Source organism: Manis javanica, chromosome 6 (assembly GCF_040802235.1).
Source record: "Manis javanica isolate MJ-LG chromosome 6, MJ_LKY, whole genome shotgun sequence".
In the NCBI taxonomy this organism is placed as follows: domain Eukaryota; kingdom Metazoa; phylum Chordata; class Mammalia; order Pholidota; family Manidae; genus Manis; species Manis javanica.
Window position 1 is genome coordinate 61,823,890 of NC_133161.1, and position 26,393 is coordinate 61,850,282.

General features: G+C 37.3%; 1 protein-coding gene across 2 annotated transcripts; it reads right to left on the bottom strand.

Annotated features, from left to right (window-relative positions):
* Positions 1 to 901: 901 nt before the first annotated feature.
* TMEM106B (transmembrane protein 106B) lies at positions 902 to 26,386 on the bottom strand. 2 transcript variants are annotated; one of them, XM_017666885.3, is made up of 8 exons: positions 26,212 to 26,386; positions 23,754 to 23,975; positions 13,905 to 13,968; positions 12,387 to 12,546; positions 8,634 to 8,774; positions 8,331 to 8,380; positions 7,542 to 7,595; positions 902 to 6,792 (listed from the first exon to the last, which is right to left on the bottom strand). In XM_017666885.3, the coding sequence occupies exons 2-8, from the start codon at positions 23,971 to 23,973 to the stop codon at positions 6,654 to 6,656; spliced, it is 828 nt and encodes a 275-aa protein (XP_017522374.3). In that variant the 5' UTR covers positions 23,974 to 23,975; positions 26,212 to 26,386; the 3' UTR covers positions 902 to 6,653. The 2 variants fall into 2 exon arrangements, with proteins under 2 accessions (XP_017522374.3, XP_017522379.3); XM_017666890.3 differs by lacking the exon at positions 26,212 to 26,386 and adding an exon at positions 26,062 to 26,205.
* Positions 26,387 to 26,393: the final 7 nt, after the last annotated feature.

A 26,393-nucleotide genomic window follows, 5' to 3' on the forward strand; every position in this document is an offset into this window, starting at 1 on the left:
TGTTGTTTAAAAAATAGATTTCACAACTTAAAAAAACATCCTGACCAAAAGCCCTCATGAATTTGCTAATGGTAATTCATTCTTTCCTGAGAAATTGGCTAGATAGAGCACCCCCAGGTAATAAATCTTTTTTTTTTTTACTATTATTCTACCAAGATATTTTTTTATCACATTTCATCCAACTTTAGATCATGCTACTTGATACAAGATTTTTAAAACCATAATTAAAACACTAGCTCTGAGCTGGCAAAATGTGTGAGTAAATGCCGATTAAAACAAAAGTTTAAAACAAGTTTTAAGTTAATTTCAAGACAAAAACAGCATCTTCTTTGTGATTGAGCAATTCTTTTGAAAGTAAACTTTTGGAAAAATGTCACCAAATTTTTTAGTGAGTTTGAGGGAGAAAGGAGTTAGAGCTGTGTGTTGAAAAAATACGTAAGATTAGGGGATTAAAGAAACGGTCAAATAATTTTCTAGGAAAAAATGAGCAGAATGAGAAAAGTATGGGTAAAGAAAAGAACTATTTCCAAGGAATGGCAAACATCTCATCTTGGCTGGGATGTAGGTGAAGGACAACGATAGGAAGTAAGATTGTGAATTTACCTTGTCACCAAATAATGAAAGGTTCTCCATACCACAGTAAGGCCTTGGGTGTTTTTCTATAAAATATCAGGGAGTAATAAAACAGACTTCAATTATGAGAGATTCCAGAGATGTTAAAGAGGTAAACCAGATAGAATTTGGCAACTGATTGGAAGCTAAATAGATGAAAGAAAAAGTAATGAAAAGTGATGCTAAAGTGGAGTTCAGGGAAGGGCTGTAAGGACTTAGGAGCTTTAGGTTACAGCACTTTCAACATCTGATTTATGTCAAGAGAATCTCAAAAGCATAACCAAGATACTTACTTGACTGATACAAATTTTATTTCTCATGCTAAAACATTTACAAATTTTATTTTGTCATACACAATTACAAGAGTAACAGTTACAAGTGAATTAAAAAAAAAGCATTTTGGAGAACTTCTATTCACTTATCATAAGCATGTTTTGCTACATGAAAAGCTCCAATGGTTACAATTACAGAACTGCTCAATTTGGAAATTCGTTAAGTTTGTTACGATGTCATAATACATAATATAAACAAAGAGTAAGAGCCCAAACATAGTCTCACATTTTATATTATTCTTTATTCCACAGTTATCACAGGTTAGAATCTACTGAGTAATGCCATCAGTAAAATATCTGACCAAGCAGATGAAGGCGGCAAGCATTTCAAATCACATTCCAAGATCACATTTAATGTAGTTCTACGAGTAAATATGAGACAAAACACACAAGTCATGGCTTGTTGATATTTTATGCCTAAAAATAAACCATAATAAAATTATGCATTTTTGCAACGTGGCATTTGTTCCATTTCATACAGTAATTGAAAGATGAATAGTATTTACATACTTAGAATCACTCGACTACAGCTGATACAGAATCTCCCAGACTTCTAGTTTCTAAAATCCTGGGGGAAGTGGGACAATTTGAACAGTAATAGTCTACATGGTAGTAATAGTACCTATTGGCCATTGGCTCAATACTAATTCTTTTTATTTTTTAGTATACAAAATATGTTGAAAACATTTCTCTTAAACACATTTCAATTAATGTAATTAAACAGAAGACAACCCTTTCCTTCTAGAAGAGTTAGATTTAGCTATGAAAAACTTGCCATATATTTGTTAAATTAATTTATGGAATATTTTTAGGGTCAATACAGACCATACTGTATTTTTAAATTTAGAACCTGTGCTAAACAGATGTAAAAAGAACTACAAACATAATCACATCAGTAGTTTTTTTATAAAATGGAAATTACCATTTTTATCCCTACAGCAACTTTATAAATATATCACTTGCTTTTATCCAAATTAAGGATAAGTTTCAAAATCCACTGTGAAATTTACATTATAAGCACAAAAATACACAAGTATCAGTTGACAAGTGAAAATTTTTAACTTTGAAATAAGTAGCTCTGGGATACAGAAGTGAAAGTTTTGATCAAAGCACATCGCAAATATATTTTGTTTTCATGTAAAAATAAGTTTTTTTTAAAGAAATAATGTTTAAGTCTCTTTACTCCTTCTCAAATACACAGTTTTTCCTTAAAGTAAAATAGTCTATGATAAACATCTCTTTTAAAATCTGATGTTATAAAAAAGAGAGAGAAATAAAAGTAATTATTCTTAGATGCCTTTGAGCCAAGTAGTTGCTGCTTCCAGATGTTATGAACAACAGATCATGACATCATGGTAAGTAACCTCTGGCTGACAACCTAATAACTCGAAATCCAATTCATACTGCTTACCAAAGAAGAGTGTAAATTTAAAATTGTATTTCTTTTCAAAAGAAAAAACTTCCTAACAGATAAGTATGATTATTTTAAAAATTAATGATGAACATTTCTATTATACCAAAAATCTACAGAGAATAAAGTATCCTAATAGTATTTTTTTAAAATACTATAAAAAATCTCAAAGTCTTATGTCAAGTACAAAAAGCAACATATTTTTACAAATAAGACATGTTCAGAGGCCGGAAAAAAATGTTAATTGTAAGAGCAGTGATGCCTGAGTCAAACACACCTGTTTTGAATCTCAAACCTGCCACTTTCAAGTTTACTCATATTTTAACTTCTGCAAAACTCATTTTCCTCAGATGTAACACGGGGGCAGTAACATGACAGCATCTGCCTTGGCAGTCTCTTCTGAGGAATAAGGTGACAGTGCACATAAACCACTCCTACAGTATGTGACACAGTAAGTAACCAATAAATACAACTATACTGAGCATGACTTGACCTTCGGGGACAAGCACCTAACAAGCTATTCTCATAAATAACATAATCATTATATAAAGAATTAAGAACTTATGTTATGCTTCAGAAGATTGGAGACTGACGAAAATTAGGCTTGGGGTGGATTAATGATTGTGCATTGAGCATTGAGTCCCCTATACAGAATTTTATTGTTAACAACCATTTGATCAATAAATATGAGAGATGCCCTCTAAAAAAAAAAAAAAAGTACAGACTTCCAATTGTAAAATAAACAAGTAACCAGGATGTAATGTATAACATAAGGAATATAGTCAAAATATTGTAACAACTTTGTATGGTGATAGCTGGTAGCTAGAATTATCATGTATATAAATGTTGAATCACTGTGTTGTACACCTGAAACTAATGTAATACTGTGTGTCAACTACCCTTCAATAAAAAAATAAAAAAAATAAAAAAAAAGAATTAAGAACTTAAAAGAAACGAATAAAATAGCATGTAAGAGAACTGGGGACATGCCCTCCAATGAAACATCCAGAATTATATTGCAATAATGATAAGGTTAAGAACCAGAAAGGATTCTTTGCCTAATGTTGAATTCTCCTTAGCTACTTTTACTGAGTTTTGGCAGTCACTTCCTATATATTTTAACATTGCACTGTGTCATTTCCAAATTACACTTCAGAAGATCTGAAGTAAAATTTTGTCATCAATTTTTAGAGAAAATAATTATCCCATTGGCCAAAACAAACAAAAAAGCATAGAAAACTGCAGACAAAACCATAGTCATATATATATATATATATATATATACATATATATACATATATATATACATATATATATATATATATATAAAATGTACTACAAGAAAGATGATTATTTAGCAATTTATCAGGTGTCTAATATTTTCATACTGTTATTTCAAATCTCAAATACACTAATCTCTATTATTTATAACAGTCTATTCTGACAACATATCAGCCATATCTTTATTGGCATGATCCAGGAGTACTAATTTTTAATAAAAATTAAGCTACAGATTATGCTCCAAAATATTTACACCTGTTCATTTCCCATTTAAAATATTTCAGGTACCACACTTAAAGGTACCCAAATCTTAGCCCATCAGTATTATTTTGACTTTCATTATTAACTGTGTGAATGTTTTTAAGTTTTAATCACAGTAACCTGAATCAACAAGGGCTTTCCAATGAACTCCATTTTAAATGACAGAGCACAAATATGTGATACAGGAAAAGTAGATCTGGTCCCAATTATAAACTATTTACTAAATATGTGATCTCATCAAGTCCTTCAACTTCTCCATGCCTCCCTGTTCACTTCTAAAAAATGAGGATCTTACCCCACTCCTTTGTCTGACTCATAGGAATATGGGAAATAATGTAAGAAAAACACATGAAAGAGCTCTGAAAAGGGCATAGTGCTATATACATGTACTATCAACACACAGAGACTTGTTATAGTATGAGATTTGGTTAGAATGGCCAGTCCATTAAAGGTGTAATTTAAGAGCAAGTTACTCTTGGAAGTATTAGAAAAAACTGCAGCATCTTTACCATGCCCTTTGGACAAGGTTTGAGAGCAGTTTGAAAAATGTATCAGTATCTATCTTATCACCATTTAAGAAACTGCATTGGACATGACCTAAGAACAGCTAAAGCCTCCTTCATTCTTTCCAGATTTTTTTAAAGGCTATGATTCTTTTCTCCTGAATCTGTTTTTTTTTTTTTTTTTTGTAGTTTTACTGATTTACAGCCTGCTTGGCCCCAAGCTTACCATGGCAAGTTACTTAACCCTCTCTAAAAGAAGTCACAGATAATCATTATTTCTGTACTGGTTTTTTACATATTTAAAATTCTAGTTTTTTTCTGACTTAAAACTACACAGAAAGTGGGTATAATAAAGTTCTTAAAGAATGGAGAAAAACATTCAAAACTAAGTCACTAAAAGCAAGTGTTTCCTCACTTTCCTGCCTCCTCAGCAGTTACTATGCATGTACTCTAAAAGGGATATTAGAACCACAGATCAAGAGAAAAATTAATTTACATCATACAATTTTTCAAGGTAAGAGATACAAAGAAAATAAATCTGAACTGATTTTTGAAGGAGGCATTTATGAAGGATGATTTTGAAGAAATAAATGGTGATTTTGAACTTATTGGGACATGAGGACAAAATGAGAACAAAACAATATGACAGAGAATCTTGTAACATTTTTTGATTTACACACACAGTCACTGAAATACTGCTATCTCTAGGTCCCTAGCTAAATGAGAAACTAGATAGGTGACTGGTTAGACATATAGAAACTGACTGAGAGTCAGACACTGATAAGTAGGCAGGTTTCAGACCTAAGTTAGGCACTTTGGGGGATGTGAAATGGGGGAACCTGATTTCTGTCACTAGAGAATAGAAAGAAATTAATCTCAAGCCACCTAAGTTTTTTGGTATCACAGCCCCTACACTCAGTGATATGTACTTAACAGGTTTTTAGAACTTGGTAAATGAAAAGGCAAAGGTCCAAATGGAAAATGGTGCTGAAAATATAAAACAGCAAAGTGACTAAGTGAGTAATTTATACTTGAAAATAACTTTAAATAAAATCCAAAATTAAAGTAGAAAACATAAAAAATGTAACTGCTAGAGGCATCATATCCACATGATGTGCAAAGTGATTAAATTTTTAAAAATGTAATACAGGTTTTATTTGATATGGCTACCACCATTTAATGACAGGATTTCTTGGATAATTTCTACCAAAGAAATAATTTCCTCCTCTCAAACATTCATATAATTGATGACTTGGGTACCTTAAGCTGTGAAAACTACTAAGTGTCCTCATGATTCTTTAGTAGGAAAAGCAACATTAAAAGAAAGTGGAGCATCAAAATAGTTATTTCAAATCTACTTTATGCCCAATCTGATATGTAAATGGAACCATATTCACATTCTATAAGCTTCTGAATTTTATTTTCCTGTTTTATTTATTTTATGAGCAACTTTATTTGAATCTGTACCACTTTACTTAACATTTATTAAAGCTGTAAAAAAGCCATGCACAATTTATTTATAGTATTGTACATTAACTATATTTGAAGATTACACAAAAACTTCGCAAAACTGTAACATGGGAAGACATGTGTGAAATAATACACTTAGGAGCTTTAAAAAATATTACGTACAGAATTTTGCCACAATTATTTCAGTTTATAAGTGTTATGCAAGCCCTGGCTTGAAATAAGAGTAACAAACTGCAAATGAGTAGAATTTCAACAAATGAAAAACTATAAATGTTCAGCTAAAAAGCAAAGATATATAGTTGAATTACTACCAGGTAGCAATGGGAATTTATAAAATGGGAAAAAATTATTATTCTTTAAAAGTCTTTCATGAATAATAGGCTGTCAGCAATATTTTATAAAACATTCAGAAATAGTTTCTCAAAGTGTGTTCATCACCAAAATTATGTTTTTAATTAACTGGAGCTGTGAATTTTAAGTACTTATTTATTGTCCTATAAGGGAGTCTCAGTCTTCCCCTTTAGGGAGAAAGGAAGAAAGGGAGAAGAAAACCAATCAGTAAATTTAGATTCGAGTAAAAGATCCTGGTACAAATATCATCAACACATAACAGAGTTGCAATAACCTGCAAGTCCACATAATTTTAACTGTACTCTTAGTGTAAACTTTAGGTTTGTTCATTCAGTTTATGTTTAAGGATCTCCTATGAGGAAGTAAGTACCTCATCCTTAAGAGCTCAGAAAATAATCAGTAGGTATTCTCTAGATGCATGCCTTTCAGTTTTTACTGTTGTGGCTGAAGTACATTTAGATATTCAGACTGCCTCAGCTGGTAAGTTGTGTTCCTTCCACAGTCAATATACTGGTACCTCTCCTGGGATATCTGTTCAGAGTGTCCAAAGTATGCTGCTGTCACTGTAACTCTAAAAATAAAACAAATGGGGAGAAAGATTGAATAGATATATATAAAAAAATTTTCTAACATAACAATACTTTTGTACATCGAAATTCTCTCCCAAGATTATCTGAATAATGATAACTTAATATTGTACAGTATTTCTCCAACAAACATAAATGCTAACTGAACAAGCCCTATAAAAATAATTGTATACAATGATGTAATATTTTCAAAGTACCTATCATTATTAAAAATACTTAAGTTCATTACATTCTCAAAAATAACCATTATAGTTCTCTCATCATAGGAAAAGTGTTAATGTCAGCTAATGACCCAAACACCAAATCTAAAACCTACAATGTTTTACTGGCTAAGGATAATGCCCAATTTACAAATCAATAATAGTACTTCTCCTCATTTACTGTTAATGATTATTTACCACAGGCAGCAAGGAATTGGAACTTGAGCTCAGTCCTCCTCTCTACCTGAACCCCTGCCATTTTCCTGAGCTCCTGCAAGGTCCAGATTAACTGTTTAGCAGCCATGTGCTTCTTCACTACTCTCTGAGCCCCCATTTCCTCATCTGTGAAGTGTGATAATATGTACTTGATCTCATAGCACTCTTACAAAGCTTAAAACCCAAGTGAGATGCATTTGTAAATGCCATCTGTATACGCTATAGGCAATGTTACACTCTGTATATGCTATAAGGCAATGTTATACATCTTGAATTTTAATAAAGAAATACCTCTTTAAAAGAAAATTCATACTTACTGCATCATAAGTACTATGTTATGCACTTTGATGGATACCAGTGTACAGAAATCACTGTTAAAAAGAAAAAAAAATGACAACTATGACATTATAAATTTAAAAGTTTATGATTCCTCTTCCTATGTTAAAAACTAATAGAGATACCAGTAAGACGACATAATAAAATAAGCATTTATTTTCTATCCTCAAGGATTAACATTTTTATGACTTTTTATTCTAAATATACATACTTTAACTATAGCAGTTGTAGAATTGGTCAACAAGGGCTATAAATTACTTCTACTTTCTGTTTAAAAATTTTAGGAACCAGTAAGTTATTCAGTAATTCTCATCAGACTAACGTCAAAAGATGACAACAATTTATCATTGCTTTTCCTTAACAAGAATTAATAATCATTTATACCCAATTTAAAAGCTTTAGAACTTCAAACCAATAGCAAAGTATTATACATTATGAACATTTTTGGTTCTCCTATATTAAAACGTCAACAAATATTAAAATACATGAGAATATGATTCTCGTAATATAGTAAATAAAAAGTGACATGGTGTGTTGGATCCCAATTCTTTAGAAGTAAAAAATAAAAAACAAATTTTATATGTACAGGTGTATATACATAAATGTCATATATGTTAAAAGGCAGAAAAACAGAGATGATTAGAGGTCAGGAGTATTCCAAAATGTGGTCTGCTGACTGCTAAGATTATGGGAAATTAAAAACATACATATACTTTATTCTTCACACTTTATAATTGAATGGGAAAAAATTATTGATAATCTGCACTTACAACATGTAACTCTCTTCCTCCGCTATGATAGTAGGTACTGTGTAATCAATCTGAAAGGCAAAAAAATTAAAATATACCAGTAGAAAACAGGCTCAAAACATCAAGCATTTTGGATACATTTCATAATTTCAAACTTTAGAAATCTCTCTATGAGTTTGATTCTAAGACATTCTCTTACGCATGCATGGGATACATTTCAAAGTCAATTTTTGGAGGAAATTCTTTTTCTTCCTCTAGTTAGTATGATATACCAAGGTTGAGACTTATTTAACTCCACCAAAATATTTCATGACTAAAGCTTACTTGTTTCATGTCTAGTGGACCAATAGTGGTTATGTTGTTTAAGCGTGTCTTTCCAATAACTGTTTTTGAAAACTGAACTTGTGCAGTGATGTTTTCAACTTCAACAGAATAATAGTTATTATTCGTTATATTTAGCAAGTTCTGCAAAAGAAAGAAGGCAGAAAATGTAAAAGTTATTTAAAAGTAAGCATAACAAATATGTATTCAAAATTAATAAAGAAAATGACTTCAGCTGTGGCCATAATTCATTTATGAGGAGGAAAAAAAAGTATTACAAAAATGTTAAGAAGCATTAAATGCACCAACTGCTGGACTTATGCATGAGTACTAAGTATATGTTAAGCCTACAATAAACAATTAAAAAAAAAAGGTCCAGAAAATGATTAGCACACATATATGAAAGAGTGGATGTTAGAAAATCTATTTGTGGCCTTAACAAAAATTCAGTAAAAATAATTTTAAAATTTCATTTAATTTTTACTGAGTGTTAATATAGACATGTCTCCACAGACTATTAGTAAACTATTTCCTATTCTATTAACTATAAAGATGATCATTTAAAATGTTAAACTTTAAACTTTTTAATTTAAAAGAAACTGGTATTTTAACTTATATATGTGTATTTATTTTTACCAAGTCACTATGGAGAAGAAATGGGATAGATTCAAGTCTGTTTGGTTGGAAAGAAATGCAGCTGCATTATTTTTGTACTTAACAGCTGGGGCCAACTTTTGCAATTCTAATTCACAATGCTGTCTCAAATTACTTTAGAAAACAGTCAATGAAAATAAGAATTAGAAAACATCAAATTGAGAAATAACAAAAAATAAATAAGACATCTAAAATAGTCATATCAAAAGAAACCATAAGCAAAATAGTAGACACTAGATGATGAATCTTTAAGAAATATTTGAAAGGTACATAGAAATGGTTACCATCTATACAAAGAGCCCTTACAAACTGAAAAGAAAAAGGCAAAGCCTTAATAGGAAAAAAAACAAAGCAAGAAAGGATATGAATAAACAAAAAAGTACAAATATAAATGGCCAAGAAAATTCTCAAATTTGAAATTCTCCGGTTCACTTATAATACATGAAGCATTACAGCCACTTTGGTAGTAATCTAGCAAAATGTCCATTAAAATAAAAATTATGTATATCCTTTGACCTAGCAATCCTACTTTTGAGAACTTATGCCACAGAAATAAAGACATTAGGATCTTAATAAGTGTTCTTTCTAGTGGCGAAAAGCCAAAAACCAACCACCAAAAGAAAAAAAAAAAAACAACCCGTAAATAAGGTAAATAACACTGAAAAATATGGTCATTACCTGGACTATTATGTAGCCATTAAAAAGAATAGATTAACTATAAGACTATGAGATAGAAAATTAGGAGAGACTTCTATAAAGCATTAACAAGTGAGTAAAACAAAGATGCATAGAAGTATGAATAAAATAGTATTAAAAAATAACAAGAAAAATTGAACATGTGTGTAAGTTAATATGAATATGGAGAAAACTATGGAAAGATGCAAAATGGAGTAAGTGGAAAGAAGAAAAAACAGTCTTTAAAAAAGGGTAAAGAATGTACTAGCAATCAGCAGTATGATCACATATTTTACACTCATTTATTATAGTTATAAATGTATAGAGAAATGTTTAAAAATTACTTAAAATAGTAGAAATATACATAACCTTTATGTAAATAAACATTTTCATCTACTTGGCTCTTAAACCTGTCAATTTCATTTCTAGACACCATAGGAAATGAACTGTTAATTTGAAGTCAGTGGACCTCCTTATAGGATCAAGGAATGTGATGCAGTGCAATCTTGGAATCCTTACTTATAAGTACTTATAAGAATTAGAAAAAGATATATTAGGAGTTAGAAAGAAAACACAAAGATAAACATAAAAAAAGACACATAAAGACAAAAAGCTTAGTACTAAAGATCAGACATTATGCTGCTGAAAGTAGTAAGAATTCATTTAATTTATATAGGGCCATAATCATAAATTTTAAATAATGGTAACTTATTATCAAAGGTCTACACTATGTACAATCTTTATTGGCTAATTTAAGCTCAGGAATTCATCTTAAAGAAATAACCTGAAATGGAAACAAAGTTTAAGTAGTACTCAAAAAGAGTAAGTAGTACTCATGTACACTACCCATTTTAAGAAACAAAACCAATACTATGTAATTTCACTTTTCAAAATACTGACAGAGAACCTACAGAAATTTCAGACTTTTATCTAATTGTCACCTAGTAAAACCTAATGTTCATCTATATAAAAATGTCATTTATTTAATGTTGTCTTTCCCAATTTAGTTAAGTGCTAGTATTTCAAAATGAGAGAATTCCTGAATAATTTAAAATATGACATTTACATTTAAATACATTTTCTGATATTTAAAAGGGAACATCACATGGTTTTTATTATTTTTTATTATAAATTTACCATATTTATTTAATACTAAAACAGACTTGGGAGGTTGGCCAAAAAAATTTGGCCATTATTTTAAACAGAACAAAAAAAGGAAAATATGCTCCTTGTTCCAAATGGCTATAGAAAAATACCCAACTGTTACTTTTTAAAAAAGAGTAAATAGTACTCACATACACTACTCATTCTAGAAACAGAATTAATACTATGTAATTTCACTTTTCAAAATACTGCCAGAGAACCTACAGAAATTTCAGACTTTTATCTAATTGTCACCTAGCTAAACAAGGGAGGCTGTGGAGTTCTAAAAATCAGTCTCTGGTCATATGAAATAACTTACAATTAGCATTGTTATGCTTTATGCATGTATATATATTTTTCCTTATAGTTTTTTAAGAAAGCCCTTAGATTGACAACTTTTGACAGTAAGCAATGAGAATAAATGGATCGACTTCCCTGTATTAAGTGGTAACTCCACTTTAACACACCATTCCCTTTTTCCTGTCCCTTCAAACCACCCTCCTCCCAACTACCATCTCTACCTCAACTTCAGGCATACCAACCACCTCTGCAAGGAAAACCGACTGAAGACCAGACATCACTGTTCCCAACAAGTCACTGCCACACAGAAAGACTGTGAGGCCTGAAGCCATTTATAAATGACTGTTAATGGTACAACCTGTATAACCTGTATATATCTTCCTCTTTACTAATACAGTGGTTTGCAAACCATGCTTTTCTCAAGCAAATGTTAACATCTAAAACAGGTAGAAGACTTTCTCTTAGGTTTTTTTGTGTGATCAGAACAGGGGAGGCTGTGGAATACTAAAAATTACTGTCCAGGGAAACACAGAAACACAGAGGACATTTTTACAGGAGAAATCAGTTACTTGTATTTTATCTTCAAATACAACAAAAGAATGATCTGTTAAAGATGTTAAAAACTGTATTTCACAAAAATAAAAAGAAATGAAAATGTTACATTTATAATACTATTGGATCGACTGTGTCTATTCAGAGTCAAATGTTGGAAAGTGAACAGATTGTAAATAACTTTTTTGCCAATAATAGTATATTTTACCCTGTTAAAGATCTTTAAATGCTAAATGATTCTATACCTAATCACCAGTAGTTATTATTTTCCATTTTCAGCAGAACCAGAAATGATGGAGAAGGTTAATACAGCAGACATACACAAAACCAGTTACCCAGCATCACATTTAATATTCTCTCAACAGGGACAAATGTGCTGCTTAATATCATCAAGAGATGAATCAAGTATCTGTAATGTAAATTTGTACTTACCGTGATATTTAAATATATTGCACGCTGTTGAGCATCATAACTGACATATACTGACTTTACGCCAATGTATTTCACATCGATGGAGCGAGGGAAAAGGAAAAACACAGCCAGTCCAGAAAGGAGCAGACAGACAAACACTGACGCCATCACATACAGCTTTCTGAAAAGGAAAATGGAGTATTCAAATATGTGTGCATAAAAAATTACATGCAACATTTAGAGATTTTTTCAACTTTGATTTTTTCACCTATTACACTAGCAGAAACAGATGTACAATTTTACCAACTTTTTACATTATTAAAGTATTGAGTAGGGTTGGGTCTGAGTCTATTAAGCGTTAAACTGTTCTCCTTAAAAGATGTATTACTTTTTTTGGAGACCGGGATTTCAGGCTTATTACAGATAGAACATTTACTGCAGTGATTCCCAAATGAGGCTACACATTAAGAATCAAGCTGTGGAGCTCTATAAAAATACAGATTTCAAGACTCTCTCCTCTTCCTTCTGAATTCACTGAAGCAGAATTTTTACCTGTGAGTTTGCCATTATATGATTCCCTAAAGTGATTGACTTTGATTATGATACCTGACTGCAATCCTTTTCTGTTGCACAGAATTAAATGAGATGTTTTTGTACTTTTAACATAAGTTTCCATTTTAGGTGATGAGGATGGGCCAGGGTTGCTTTCCTAGCTTCACTGTTTAAGGACACCATCCTCTGTTGTAATGCAAAATATTTTTAAAAAGATGGCCTATATGAATATCTACTTCTATAGTTCTGAGATTCTCTCTTAGCTTCTGAGTCTTTCTTTCCTGTACCCTTATTCTTGCCCTATACAAACTGGATTCTATCACCAGCAGGTTCTTCCTTAGGATATGACTGTCCTTTTGCAAGAGTTTCCGTTGAGTTTCTCTAAGGTCTTTGAGGATTTAGGATGGTCTAGGTCCTCTGGTCTTCTCAAGGCCTCTTCACGGATCTCTGTGGCCTTTTTTGTGTGCCCTCCCAGGTAAAGCATGAATAGTCCTCCCATTTTAAAAAGTTACCTTATCTCAGAGGTATTTGCTGGAAGTCCTCTGAGTTAGGCCCTTTCCTTTTGGGGCAAAGCATCTACTTTTGAACCAAGGCTCTTGTTTTGCTTCCCTTCGCAGCTTCCATGCAGCTGTTAAGAATGTCTGTGTCCTTGCTGTCATCGTGGCTGGAATACTGATTTATTCTGGTGTGAGTAGAAATGCCTTACACCCATTTTTGATGAAAATGTCATCTCTGTGTTTCCTACTACTATTCTACGTTTGTCTGTTTTAATAAATAGATTTGAGAAGATTCAAATGCTATGCTGTTTTGAAGACTTTGCCCCAACCATAAAATCTCTTTTTTTTAAATGACACAAAGCATATGATAGCATAACTTAATACTGGGATTAACACTTTTCCTTTTAATAGTGTTAACTAATTATTTATACATACTTTGAGAAGCGAAAAATATACAATTTTTTTTTGCCATTTTCTTATGATCACTTACGTTCTTCTTGGCCTTAATCTCTGATCACTATATGGAATCAATGCCACCAGTTGGTTTTCTTGCCCTAAAAGTAAAGAAGTAGTTTAGAAATTATTAACAGGACTAATTAAAAATATAGTGGCTTCCCCTCAAAGTCTGGTTTAGAAAGACCAGCATATTATCTAGTTTTCATCTCATTCCTTTAGTAAATTAGTCTCAAAATCTTACAAAAATTATCTAGTAAAAGTTGAGTTTCTGAGCAAATATTGTGTTTTTTCATATCTAGATGTTTAGCTAATTGGAATCATATAAGAAATGAGAAAGAATAATTCTTTTACTGGGAAAAAAAAAAATCTGAAAAGCCCTAGCTTTCAGAAGATCTGAATTTACCAGGCCTTCGTTCAAACTCAATTTTTCATTAAGACTCTGATTTGCTTATCTGGATGACAGCAGAAGAAACTTCGCTACCTCCTGAAACCCCTGTAACTGCAGAGGTTTCTACACTATCCCCCTTGAAAACCCAAACTGACACATTCCAGGTCTCACACTTCAAAAGCCTCCATTAATAAGCCTTCTGAGAATTTTTAGGCCAAACCCTAGGTTAAGCAACTTCAAAACTCATCACTTATTTCTTGGGTTGAGCTATATCCATATAATTAGTGGATAAATGGATCTTGAACTGCCAAGTTTCCAACTGCACCACAAATTATCTTTTTGGTATTAACTATTAAAGCACCATAAGCAAATTCTCTTTTAAAGCTTTCCATAATGCTTCCATTATTCCTCCCTGTCCCCTCCACAGTTCTCTCCTCATTTGTACTACCTCATTTATAGTACTTTTATACTACCATACCCACATAAATAAATATTTTATATTTATGATATAGATATATCTATGTGTGTGTTTATACACATCCCATCTTGTTTGGTGGTACTCAAATGGCTAAACTACAATCCTAGTTAAAAGCAACCCTTCAGCCATTATGCCCAAATCCACTTGGCTAAATATGGATGGAAAAACATAGTCACTCACTGGTCTCACTGTAGATGACTAATCTCAGTGGCCCTTCATGATGCCAACAATCATACTATGTTTCCCTAATTCACATTCTCAATCCAATTCGCCAAGATCACGATTTCATAGCTTCACCTCTCTCTTCAGATCACCAGTATCTCCTTCCCTACCTTCAAGCTTAGCTCATGAGACAACGACAGAAGAGAATGTCCACAAGCTCCCACCACCACACCCACCCACCTACCTGCTTCTGTGTCTACTCACGCTACCTTCCTTCCCACCACTAAGAGCAAACTGCAGGTGCTCCTGCAAGAGAAGTCCTCTGCATTTGTGCACCAGATCTAGCAATTCTCCTGCATTATCAAAGAATCTCCTTCTTTTCTCTACAGATCATTCGTATCAGCATATAAATACTATAAAATCTATCCTGACCTCATAACCCTTCCAGCTCCCATCTCTCCTCTCCTTTTCTAAATAGCAAAACTCCTCAAAAAACCTATTTTCTCATTATATAACTTTGCTCCCCTTATGCTCTCTTGATCCCATTCTATATGTGCTATACGTGTTTACGCAGGCTACCAGAACTGCTCTTTTAAAGGCCTCTACACCAAATCCAGGGGTGAGTTCTCAGTCCTCACTTCTCTGTTCTATCAGTAGCATCTAACATAGTTGATCACTCTCACCTCCTTAGTACACTTTCTACATTTATCTTCCAGGACACCACAGAACAGAGATTTCTTCCAACAACTCTAGCTGCACTTTTTCAGTGTCTTTGCTAATTCTTTCTAATGTCACTGATATTGAAAAGTTACAGTTCCCCAAGGTTCACTGCTAAGTCTATTCACACTGACAAGCTTGGTGATTTCATTCAACTTAGCTTTAAGTACCATCTATACACCAATGATTTCAGCCTAGGTCTTGCACATGAATTCCAGGCCCTTTTTAGAACTATTCTTAAAAAAAGAAACAACAAGCCCAAATAGAGTCATTTGCCCCTCAAACCAAGACTTAATTACAGTTTCAACCTATTGCAGGAATGTGACCTTTTTATAGGAATTTTTTGGTCAGCATCAATGAGGTAGTCCATCACATGGGCCCCCCCACAAGATGAGTTTATCTGTGTAAGACCCTTTGCTGTTCCCCATAAGGGAGAGTGATCTGTCTGAAACAACCCTTTCTTTTCTTTTGCAGTAACTTCTTGCCTCTCCCCCCTTCCTATGAAAACCTTCCATTTTGTACAATTGCTCAGATCACCTCTCTACTTGTTAGATGGGATGCTGCCCGATTCATAGAGAGCTTAATAAGGCCAATTAGATCTTCAAATATATTGCTGAATTTTGTTTTTTCACACTAGTAGTCACAATCCACTCCCAGGCTGTCAATAAAACCTGCTGACCATACCTCAAAAACATTTCCAGGTTGCTAAACTGCCCCTCCAACCCCCCATCTCCACCCACCCTCTTGCCCCCTGCAAGCCTGGTGATTTATTAATTCTTTCAACTATAATAATCCTTTCATTCATTAACAGCTTACTATCCCGGAAAAGATAAAATCATGCATTCAAAGGGCCAACTCAAATATAAACTTCCCCAACCTAAGATATTTCTCAAGAGACTCTGATATACCTTATACTGTCACTTTGTCCTTCCCTCAGGGTCTCCCCAGGCTCACATATCAAGCTCAACCAAGCAGAAAATGAGAACAGCACAAGGTACTTTTATTATTTCTATTGCTGTCACTGATACTAAAGTAGCCTACAAACAGCACAGGGGATTATTTCCTTCTGACTTCCCTGTCATAGGCCACAAACTGATTTTCTTTTTTCTGAGTCTCATCTTGATATAAATCCCTCCTAACATAGTTCCTCTTAAAAATAGTAAGGGCATGGCCAGCTTATCATTCTTCTTTAGATAATGAATTAAAATATTTGGTCACCAAATTACATTGTTCCTAACACCAATATAGCAAAGGGACTAGGATATGACCTCTATTGATGTCCCAACAGAACAGTTAGGCAGAAAGACAGGTATGATCGGAATGAAGAGAGTGGGGCCCACCAAGAACTTGGGGAGTTAATCAGATAAAGCCAGAGAGCAAGAAAGTAAATTAAATGAAGTCACAGGGACTAAGAGTGACTTGAGGACACAGACACTCCCTAGACAAAAGCCTCAGAGTACAGGCATTCCCCAGATAACAAAAATTTCCCAAATAAAAAAAGTCAAGACTACAGCCCATGTCTTCAATCCTCTTATCAGATCAAGCCCCCTACGCCAAAGAATGTCAATCAAGGATTTCTCTGCCCTGTTAAAAACTCCATAAAAGAAGTGTCACAGTCAGCAGCCTGACTTTGTCTACCTTGATGCTGGCCTGCTTCTCTCCTGGAGTGTAATTAAGTAAACCTGCCTTTGTCGACCTTAACTCTGGTACAATTCTCCCTTGCTGAGAATTCAAATAAAACTTTCATTCTGCTTCGCTACTGTGTCTCTGCCTTTCAATTCTTTGTTGCAGCAGGAACAAAAACTGAGGAGAATGAACTCAACCCATAACAGGATTTTTAGGTTTTCAGTCAAAATAGTAGATGTCTGCTACAACAGGTGGGAAAAAAAAAATACTGGGAGGTAGAAGGGCAGTTTTCATTACTGTCTTAGGAAATTGTTGTTTGTCTCCTTGTATTCTTTTGATTGAATATAAAAGATAAATTTTATCTCTAATTATTGTGGGTAAAATTGTAGTATTTCCAGAATATCTCACCTGGATCTAGTGCATATGCATACCAACAGGTGTTCCTCAGGGATGGAAAAAAGTTCATTTCCATATCAATGGGTAATTGCCTGGGCAACAGAGGGCTTATCTGAACCTGAGAGGTTAGGGGGAGATCTTGCTTGCTTCTGCCAGAGCAGGAAAGAGATGGCCCTGGACTGCAGTTTGTAAGCAATAAATGGGTTTTAAACTTTATTTCTTCCTTTGACTGCTTTCGGTTTTGGAGGTATTTTGCCCCAGGATTTCATCTCCCTGGAGTTACATCTGGCAGCAGTTGGCAGGATCTCTGAACCCAAAATCTGTCAAAATGGGTGCAACCTATGGGAGGGTTGCCCCTATTGATGGTGGGGAGATGCCCGGAACCCCCCTGTGGATGGTGGGGAGGTCCCAGTGGATGCAGTGGCAGAGGGTGCAGCTTCACCTGTTATTATCCCCCCAGCTGTGGGGCTTCCAATCTGGGAACCCCTAGTGGGGAATTGGTTGAGGGTAAAGTACCTCCTAGAGGGATGGGGAAGGGCAGAAATACTGAAAGGTGCAGAATTAGTCCTCCATGGGTGGGAAGACCGCTTGGAGACCCTAGGTGGCTATGTAGCAGCTGGCATTGTAGAGTCTCTTTTCATCAAGATAGTGAAAAATGTTATACAGGAGAAAGAGAAGATTATTGAGAGTGTTAGTGAGGAGAGAGAGGGACTTAGGTGGGAGAGAGACACACTTCAGCATCGCTTGGAGGAGCTGGGCAATAACCTACGGGATGCCGTTAAGGAAGAGAAACAGTTACTGAAAAGGCAGATCACGCTCCAGGAAGATTCCTTAGCATCCCTGAGGGGGGAGGAGGCAGGAAAAGCCACGGTGCAGGAGGTAGCAGGGGAGGGGAGGAAAGAGTGATGCCTTCAGCTCCAGAATGGAGGAGAACCTCGGGGGAAAGTGGGAGGAGGTGGGGCCATGAGCTGATCTGCTACCGAGGCCACCGCCTGAGGTGCCATCCTCTCCTATTTTAAAGGCCTGCCCAGCTATAACTAAAAAAATTAAAATGAAACAACCACAGGCTCCTCAGAGGGAGGAGCCACCCCGCAGACTGTGTGGCACTCCATGCTCGTTCCTTATACCCAGGATGAGCTGGTGGACAGTGTCCGGTATAGGGAGAAGCCATCGGAATCTCTGCCTACACGGCTTTTACATCTCCGGGATATGGGTGTGGAAAACATTGTTATGTCGGGGACTGAGATGAGCAGAATGGTTTCCCTGACAACTCACCCTTCCATCCAGCAGGGTTTGCAAAATGCCCATCATGCCTCCAGGAACCAGACAGTCCTGGAAAGGCTGACAGCTGCCATCAGGGTAGTTTGGCCTAATCAGGGTGATTTACCATATTTACCCAGTAGTTGGAAAAACGTATGCAGAGTTCTAACAGGTACTGCAGGAATTGGGTATGAAAAATATAATCTATAATTGGGACCCCCAGAGCCCCAATGTGGAGGTGTTCACCATAGAAATGAGAAATCTGGTGCTGCATACAACTCCCATATCTCTCTTTGGGTCCCTAGTGACTATTTTTGTTCCCCACATAGGGCAATCCATAAGCAAGGCTACTCATACTTAAGCAGATTCTGGACAAGGTTGAAACAATAGTGGCACAGAGGGAAGGTATGGGCCACGGTTGAAAGGAGAAGTGCAAAAGGCCCCGTGAAGGTCTCAAAGACCCAGATCTGGGTTGATTTGATAAAGGCCAGGGTAATGAAAGAAAAACTTGATGGGCAGCCCAATAGAATCTTGTTAGAACTGTGGCACCAATTAAAGCCAGAGCAGCAGTTCCAGCCGCTGAGATCCAGGACATGGAAAATGGAGTCAAAGCCTCATGCCTGGGCTGTGTACCTGCAAAACTTGCTGGAAGACAGTACTCAGGATTTGCCCAAGACCTCATCCCCACAGGAGGACATCTGGGCATCATGGTTCAACTGGTGGGGTGGCCAAGGTGGAGAATGGAGGCCACATGTAATTAGCAATTCACTGGTCCTCTGTGAATGTACAATGTGTCCTGACACTGGTGGACACAGGAGCTGAGTGTTCTCTGATTTACGGCAACACTGAGCATTTTTCCAGGACACTGGTGTAATAGATGGCTATAGGGCTAAGGCATTTAGAGTGAAGAAAGCCCAAATCCCATTGGGAATACAGTGTTTACTCCCAAAAGAAGTATACTGTGTACATTTCTCCCAGCCCTGAATATATTTTGGGGGTAGATATCTGGCAAGATCTGTGGTTACAGACCACTGCAGGTCAGTTCACACTGAGCATACATGTGGCAAAGGCAGTTCTGAGGGGACATGCTAAGCATCCACCAGTAGCTCTGCCTGTACCTCAGTGGGTGACAAATACTAAGTGGTAGAAATTGCCTAGGGGGCACAAGGAAATTGGAGAAACTCTACAGGAGTTGGAGAAGGTAGGCATAAAGCCCACTCATAGTCCCTTTAATTCCCAAGTGTGGCCAGTGAAAAAGCCAGATGGCTCCTGGCATATGACCGTGGACTACAGGGAACTGAATAAAGTTACACCCCTTTGCATGCTACTGTTCCCTCTATAGCAGCCATTCTGGACATGTTCAACCATGAACTGTAAATGTATCATTTAGCAGTAGACATTACTAATGCTTTCTTCTCTATTGACATAGCATAGGTAAGTCAGGAACACTTTGCCTTCATGTGGGAAGGACAGCGGTGGACATTCACTGTCCTTCCACAGGGATACCTCCACAGTCCCACCATGTGTCATGGGCTTGTAGCCCAAGACTTGGCCATATGAAGAAACCACAAATGGTGCAGTTGTATCACTACATTGATGGTATCATGTTCACATCTGATTTTCTTTCAGATTTAGAAGGGGCAATTCCTAGACTGATGCAACATTTACAGGAGAAAGGATGGGCTGTGAATGGCACCAAGGTTCAGGAACCTGATTTGTCTGTAAAATTCTTGGGGGTTGTCTGGTTGGGTAAAACTAAAGTTATTCCTGAAGCAGTCATAGACAAGGTTCAGACTTTCCCTACCTCTACCACTGTGGCAGTATTACAAGAGTTTTTGGGTCTTTTGTGTTTCTGGACAGTGTCTATCCTGCACTTGGAAACAAATTCTGAAGCCCTTATACTGGTTGGTATGAAAAGGCATCAGATGGGACTGGGATGAGACATGTGCAGCTCCTTTCACTGCTGCCAAGCAAGCAGTCAAGGCCATCCACCCCTTGAGTGTAGTGGACTCATCAGGACCCTGTGAGCTAGATGTTCATGTAACCAAGGATGGTTATGAATGGAGTCTTTGGAAGCAGCTTGAACGAACACACTAACCTACTGGATTCTGGTCACAACCATGGAAAGGAGCAGAGGGCTGGTACACCTTGATAGAGAAGCAACTGGCTGTTGTGTACCATGCCTTGGTGGCTAGAGACCACTGCCGGAACAGCTCCGACCAAAGTAATAACTACCTATCCCATTGCAGGGTGGATGTAAGACTGAACCCAAGGCCACAGAGTGGCGCTGCACAGACACCTACACTGGCCAAATGCGCCGCATATTTCAGCAGCGCAGCGCCCTCTCTACTAGCCCCTTAAGTGGAGAACTCTAATGCTCACTGGGGCCAATGACATATACCAGTGGAAAGTAGGAAGAACTTGCTTTTGAGCCATTGGTAGCCAAGAGTCCTGATCAGGAGGAAAAAGCCCCTATACCTGAAGATGCTTGGTTTATAGACATCTCCAGTCATGGGCAGCCCCCGAGGTGGATGGCTGTGGCTTTCTATCCTAAGACTGAGACAATATGGATGGAGGATGGAGAGAGGAAGAGCAGCCAATGGGCTGAGTTGCGGGTAGTATGGCTTGTGATCACCCAGGAGCTCTCCCCTATAACTGTCTTCACTGACAGCTGGGCCAGCTATCAGGGATTGATTGACCCATGTAGGCAGGACCAATGAATTGCTAATTACATGTGACCTCCATTCCCCAGCTATCAGGGCAGGTCAAGGCTACTGACATGTTACCATGCCAGCTGGATGGTTAGTCACTGGCCCCTTTGGGGGCAAGAGTTGTGGCAAGACCTATGGGCCTCTGGTCAGACTAAGACTCTTACCATATGTCATGTGAGTGACCATTTGCCTTGGCATCCCCAGGGATTGATGAAGCAGACACACTGGCCCTGGTGCGCTGGCTAGAAGGAAAGCCTGCCTCTGATGCAGCCCAATGGGTACACCAGTATTCCATGTGGGGCAAAAGACAATGTGGGTTGTAGTCCGTCAGTGGGGCTTGCCTTTGACCTTTGAATAAGTCAGCAGAGCCCATGAGGACTGCCTTGTATGTTCTAAGAGGGACTTACACCGAGTCCCACAGCAACATGGGACAATATTAGGGGGATTTATACCCCTTGTCAGGTGGCAGGTAGACTATATTGGGCCTTTACCTGTATTAGAAGGGTATCGGTATGCCATGACTTGTGTGGACATGGCTACTGGACTATTGGTTGCTTTTCCTGCATATCACGCAGATCAGCAAACCACCAAGAGGGGCCTAGAGCATCTCTTTGCAGCCTATGGCAGGCTGCAGGTAATTGAAAGCGATCAAGGCACCCTCTTTACTGGATATGCATTACAAGGATGGGTGCAGCAATTAGGAATAAAGTGGAAATTTCATATACCTTATAACCTACAGGGGCAGGTATGATAGAGAGGTACAACAGTTTGTTGAAATCTGGCCTGAAGTCGGACACCAATAGTCTTCGGGGCTGTTCAGTTTGCCTATGGACAGTGCTACGGTGTTTGCATGAGAAGCCACATAAAGGAGCTTTGAGCCTTGTGGATATCCTAACACACCTTGCTGCCTCTTCTATACAACTGTATGTGCAAACCAAAGAAGAATTATTGAAGCCAGGATATGGCCAGCAGAGCAACATCCTGTTGCCAGCCACTACTGCATTAAACCCTGGTGACACTGTTGAGTGGACATGGCCCTGGACATTTCAACACATAGACCAGCAATGGCTGGCCCTTCTGGCACCTTGGGAAAAAGGCCTGCAAGCTGGACTCGTGTGTATTCTGGGAGTAACAGGAGAGTGGTCCCCAAAGATCATGTTAGTGCCCCCAAAACATCCAGGAGGTAAGAGCATCTTATGGGGAGTTTTGTTATATCTTTAGGGCCAATGCATGTACCTCCCATAGCCCTATATATTGACCCATTTGTAACTTCCACAGGGAGGGGAGTGAAAGTTTGTTATACTAGACCAGGATGAGATTCCATTCCTTCCACTGTTTCATCACAGGACCACTCTCTTGCATGTATCCTACCTAATGGACAAGATTTGCTTATGCTAGTGTCATTAAAACATGTACCTTGTCACCCTTAAGGTTATTATCTCCTACAGTCCTTGTGGCCTGATACACCCCCTGGCTACAGCTGCTGTGTGATGATTGCTCTGAACCCTCTACCTCTTCAGCTACTGCCTGCCTATGGAATGGGCGAGCTATAGACTTAATCTGCGTAAGACTTTGAACCTCGCTGAATCCTCTGGCCTGAGGATTATCATGATTTTATTGCTGTTGCTATTGTATGTCATTAGTCTGGTCACAATGGTCCAGTTTTCTCGCCCAGGGACCATTGCAGAAGAGGGGGAATGAGTAGATTGTAAGGCGAGATTTCTGGAGAAGTGGCCTATGGGTAAAATTGCAGTATTTCCAGAATCTCTCACCTGGCTTTAGTGCATCTCCATACCAACAGTTCTTCCTCAGGTACAGAAATGAACCAATGTGTAATTACCTGGGCAACCAGGGGCTTATCTGAACCTGAGATGTTAGGGGGAGGTCTTGCTTGCTTCTGCCAGAGCAGGAAAGAGATGGTCCTGGACTGCAGTTTGTAAGCAATAAATGGGTTTTAAACTTTATTTCTCCCTTTGATGGATTCCGGTTTTAGAGGTATTTTGCTCTGGGATTTCCTCTCCCTGGAGTTACAATTATAAAAGTCTTTAAAACACAGAAGGTTGTGCTTAGACCCACGGGTTTTATAATATTTATACAAATGCCTGGAATCATTCTTTAAAGGAAAAACAATGCAGTAACACATACCCCTAGGAATTCTTCCTGTTCCTTGACAAGTGGGGCAAGTGACACTATCTCTTCCTGTAAATTCCACATATGGAAACTGAGAGACATCTCCACTTCTTCCATCTTCATTATGGACTTCACCATTAACCAAGCCATTCCTCATATTTTCAGTTGATGTGACTCCACCATAAGAATCTTCTTTATTTGAATGCAAAGGTAAATGAGAAAATGACTTTCCCATGTCTAAAGAAAAAGAAAAATCTTACAGTAAGCTTCAGGAAAAAAGTACACTCAAGAACATTATGGGATATTTATATCTAATTAATTTATCAAACTTCAAAGGAGTGGTCAAACTATTTTGGGGGGTTATTTATATTCAGTAATATCTGAAATAAGAGGGCCAATTACTATCTAACAAAATATTATGAAATGATATACAGGACTTGAGATGAGAATGGGTTTTCAAACAACAATGGAAATTGACAAAAGTAAACATTTTCTTAGAGTTCTCTTAAACATGCTGGCTTCAATTTTCTTAGAATAAAACAACAAAAATATTCTGTCTTTAAACCAATTAGCAATGAAGGCAAAAGCTGCTTTGGGCAAGTTACAGCTAGGTATTATACGTATTACCAGGTAAGTTCAAAATAGTATTTTTCAGTCTTTAAAAAAAAATTGTGCCCCTTTGTGTTAAATACAATTCACAAACCTTATCCCCACATTTCTTCCTTTAAACATATTAACACTTGCAACAAAACTCAAACACCAAATCCTGCAGGTTTTTTCATTCAAAAGTTGGCAGAATTAAAGTTACAAAATTAATACTAAAAAATATTAACATAATTCACCCATACAGAGCAGCAAAACTTAGAACATTAATTTCAAATTTTTAGAATGCCAATATCAAAAACAACATGAAAAAAACTAATATAAATTTAAAACCTAGTAAGAATAAGTAGTACTAGTACCTATACAAAAATAACCTCCACAGGTAGATAATGCAATAAGACTGCAGCTAAGGTCATACAATTTTCTGGAGGAAAATAACTTCAAAGTCATATTATCCAATCTGCTGATATTCTGAGGAGAAAATTAATGAAGGAAGAAAGTAGAATTTAAAAAAAACATTTCTTCTCCAAATTATCAATTCCTAAAAACATACTGTCATAGACATTCATACAAAGATAGTATTTCTTTCAAAAATTCTCACTGATACAAGGAAAACTGACACCCAAAGTAATTCAATTTATCCTGTAAGTATGAAGAAAAGTTTTCTTTTGAAATTGCCATGCCATCCACGTTGGGGTCATTCATAGTGTAAACATCAGAATACAAAAGCTACATAGTTATTAGGCAAAACTATAGAATGACAAACTTATTTTCACTGTTTTACCATTAAAAAAATCTATGTACACATTGTCCAAATGCAAAAACATAAATTATTTATGACTTTTACAATGCATTATCTTTCCTTGTTTTGTCTCAGTGACATTAAATCCAAGCCACACCAACATTTGCCAGTCACAGGTGGTTCAGGAGTGAATTAGTATCCCTGTCCCCACACACTGTGACCTTGGAGCGGCTGTAGAATACTAGATGAGCTGAGTCAATGGGCCTCAGGAGCACCGCCTCAGAGGCAGCCTTTCTGGGATCTTTTGTTAACACAAAAGGAGTGTAAGGTACAGTCTACTCTAATGCCTTAAGGGGAAAAGACACAGAAGGCCAAGTGGCTGTCAGTCTGGCTTGTTTATCTAACAGTTGCCTTGACGAGTCGGCCTCTGACAGGTGTTTGTTTCATCAAGGGTACTAGGCTTCCCAGCCCTCTCAGTTGGATTTACCTCAGATCACTGATCAATTTAACCACTTTAAAAATTCCTGAAGACTTGTTGGCTTATAAACAGGTGCTAGGCCTCTTCTCTGTGCTCAATGTTTTGATGACAATCTCTTAATTTACTGAAAACAACAGGAATATCAGGCTCAAAATCAAGGATAAGAACCATAGCACTCCATCGAGTTGTAATGGGGAGAGGAAGCCAGCACCTTTCAAAAGCTACCACTTTCAGAAGCAAAACCAGCACACAGACTACTCTGGATAGGTTAGAGATAAGATCCTGGTAACCGTGCAAGAAAACTCAAGAACAGCAAAACCAAGGGCCCGTCTGGCCGCACAAAGTGTGGGTGGGAGTCTGCAATCAAGCCGGTCCAAGGGGCTTGGGCTGAAGCCTGTAAGTCCTTTGGCAGAAGGCAGGGCCCCGAAAGGAGGAGGCGACACAAGCCTCCGTCACCCGGCCTTGAGCGCCTCCCTGGACGCCTGGCGGGCCCCGCTCACCAGAGGCCTCCCCAGGTCCCTCGCGGTCTCCCCGGTTCCCCGATGGCCTCCCCTCCTGCAGTTCCCCGTCTGGATGGCCTCTTCCCGTGGAGCCCCTGCTCGCCCCGCTCCGGAAGGGGACCTGGGGGCTGCGCGTGCGGGGTCGCTTACCGCCACGCGCAGCGCTGTGCGGTCTGAGGCTGCTCCCGGGCAGACAGGCGGAGGACAGGGTCACGGAGTCCAGAGTCCCGGGTGCCGGGCTGGAGCCGCTGGCCTGCAGGGCCAGGTCGCTGCGGAGTCGGGTCGGGGGAGGGGCAGCAGGCCGACAGTATCAACGAACAGCAGGCGCGGCT

Coding starts and splice junctions, on each gene's coding strand:
- TMEM106B (XM_017666885.3), bottom strand. CDS start 23,973: ATGGGAAAGTCATTTTCTCATTTACCTTTGCATTCAAATAAAGAAGAT. Junction 12,547..13,904: donor AGATTAAGGCCAAGAAGAAC/GTAAGTGATCAT, acceptor TTTCCTTTTCAG/AAAGCTGTATGTGATGGCGT. Junction 6,793..7,541: donor AACATAGTACTTATGATGCA/GTAAGTATGAAT, acceptor TTTTATTTTTAG/AGTTACAGTGACAGCAGCAT.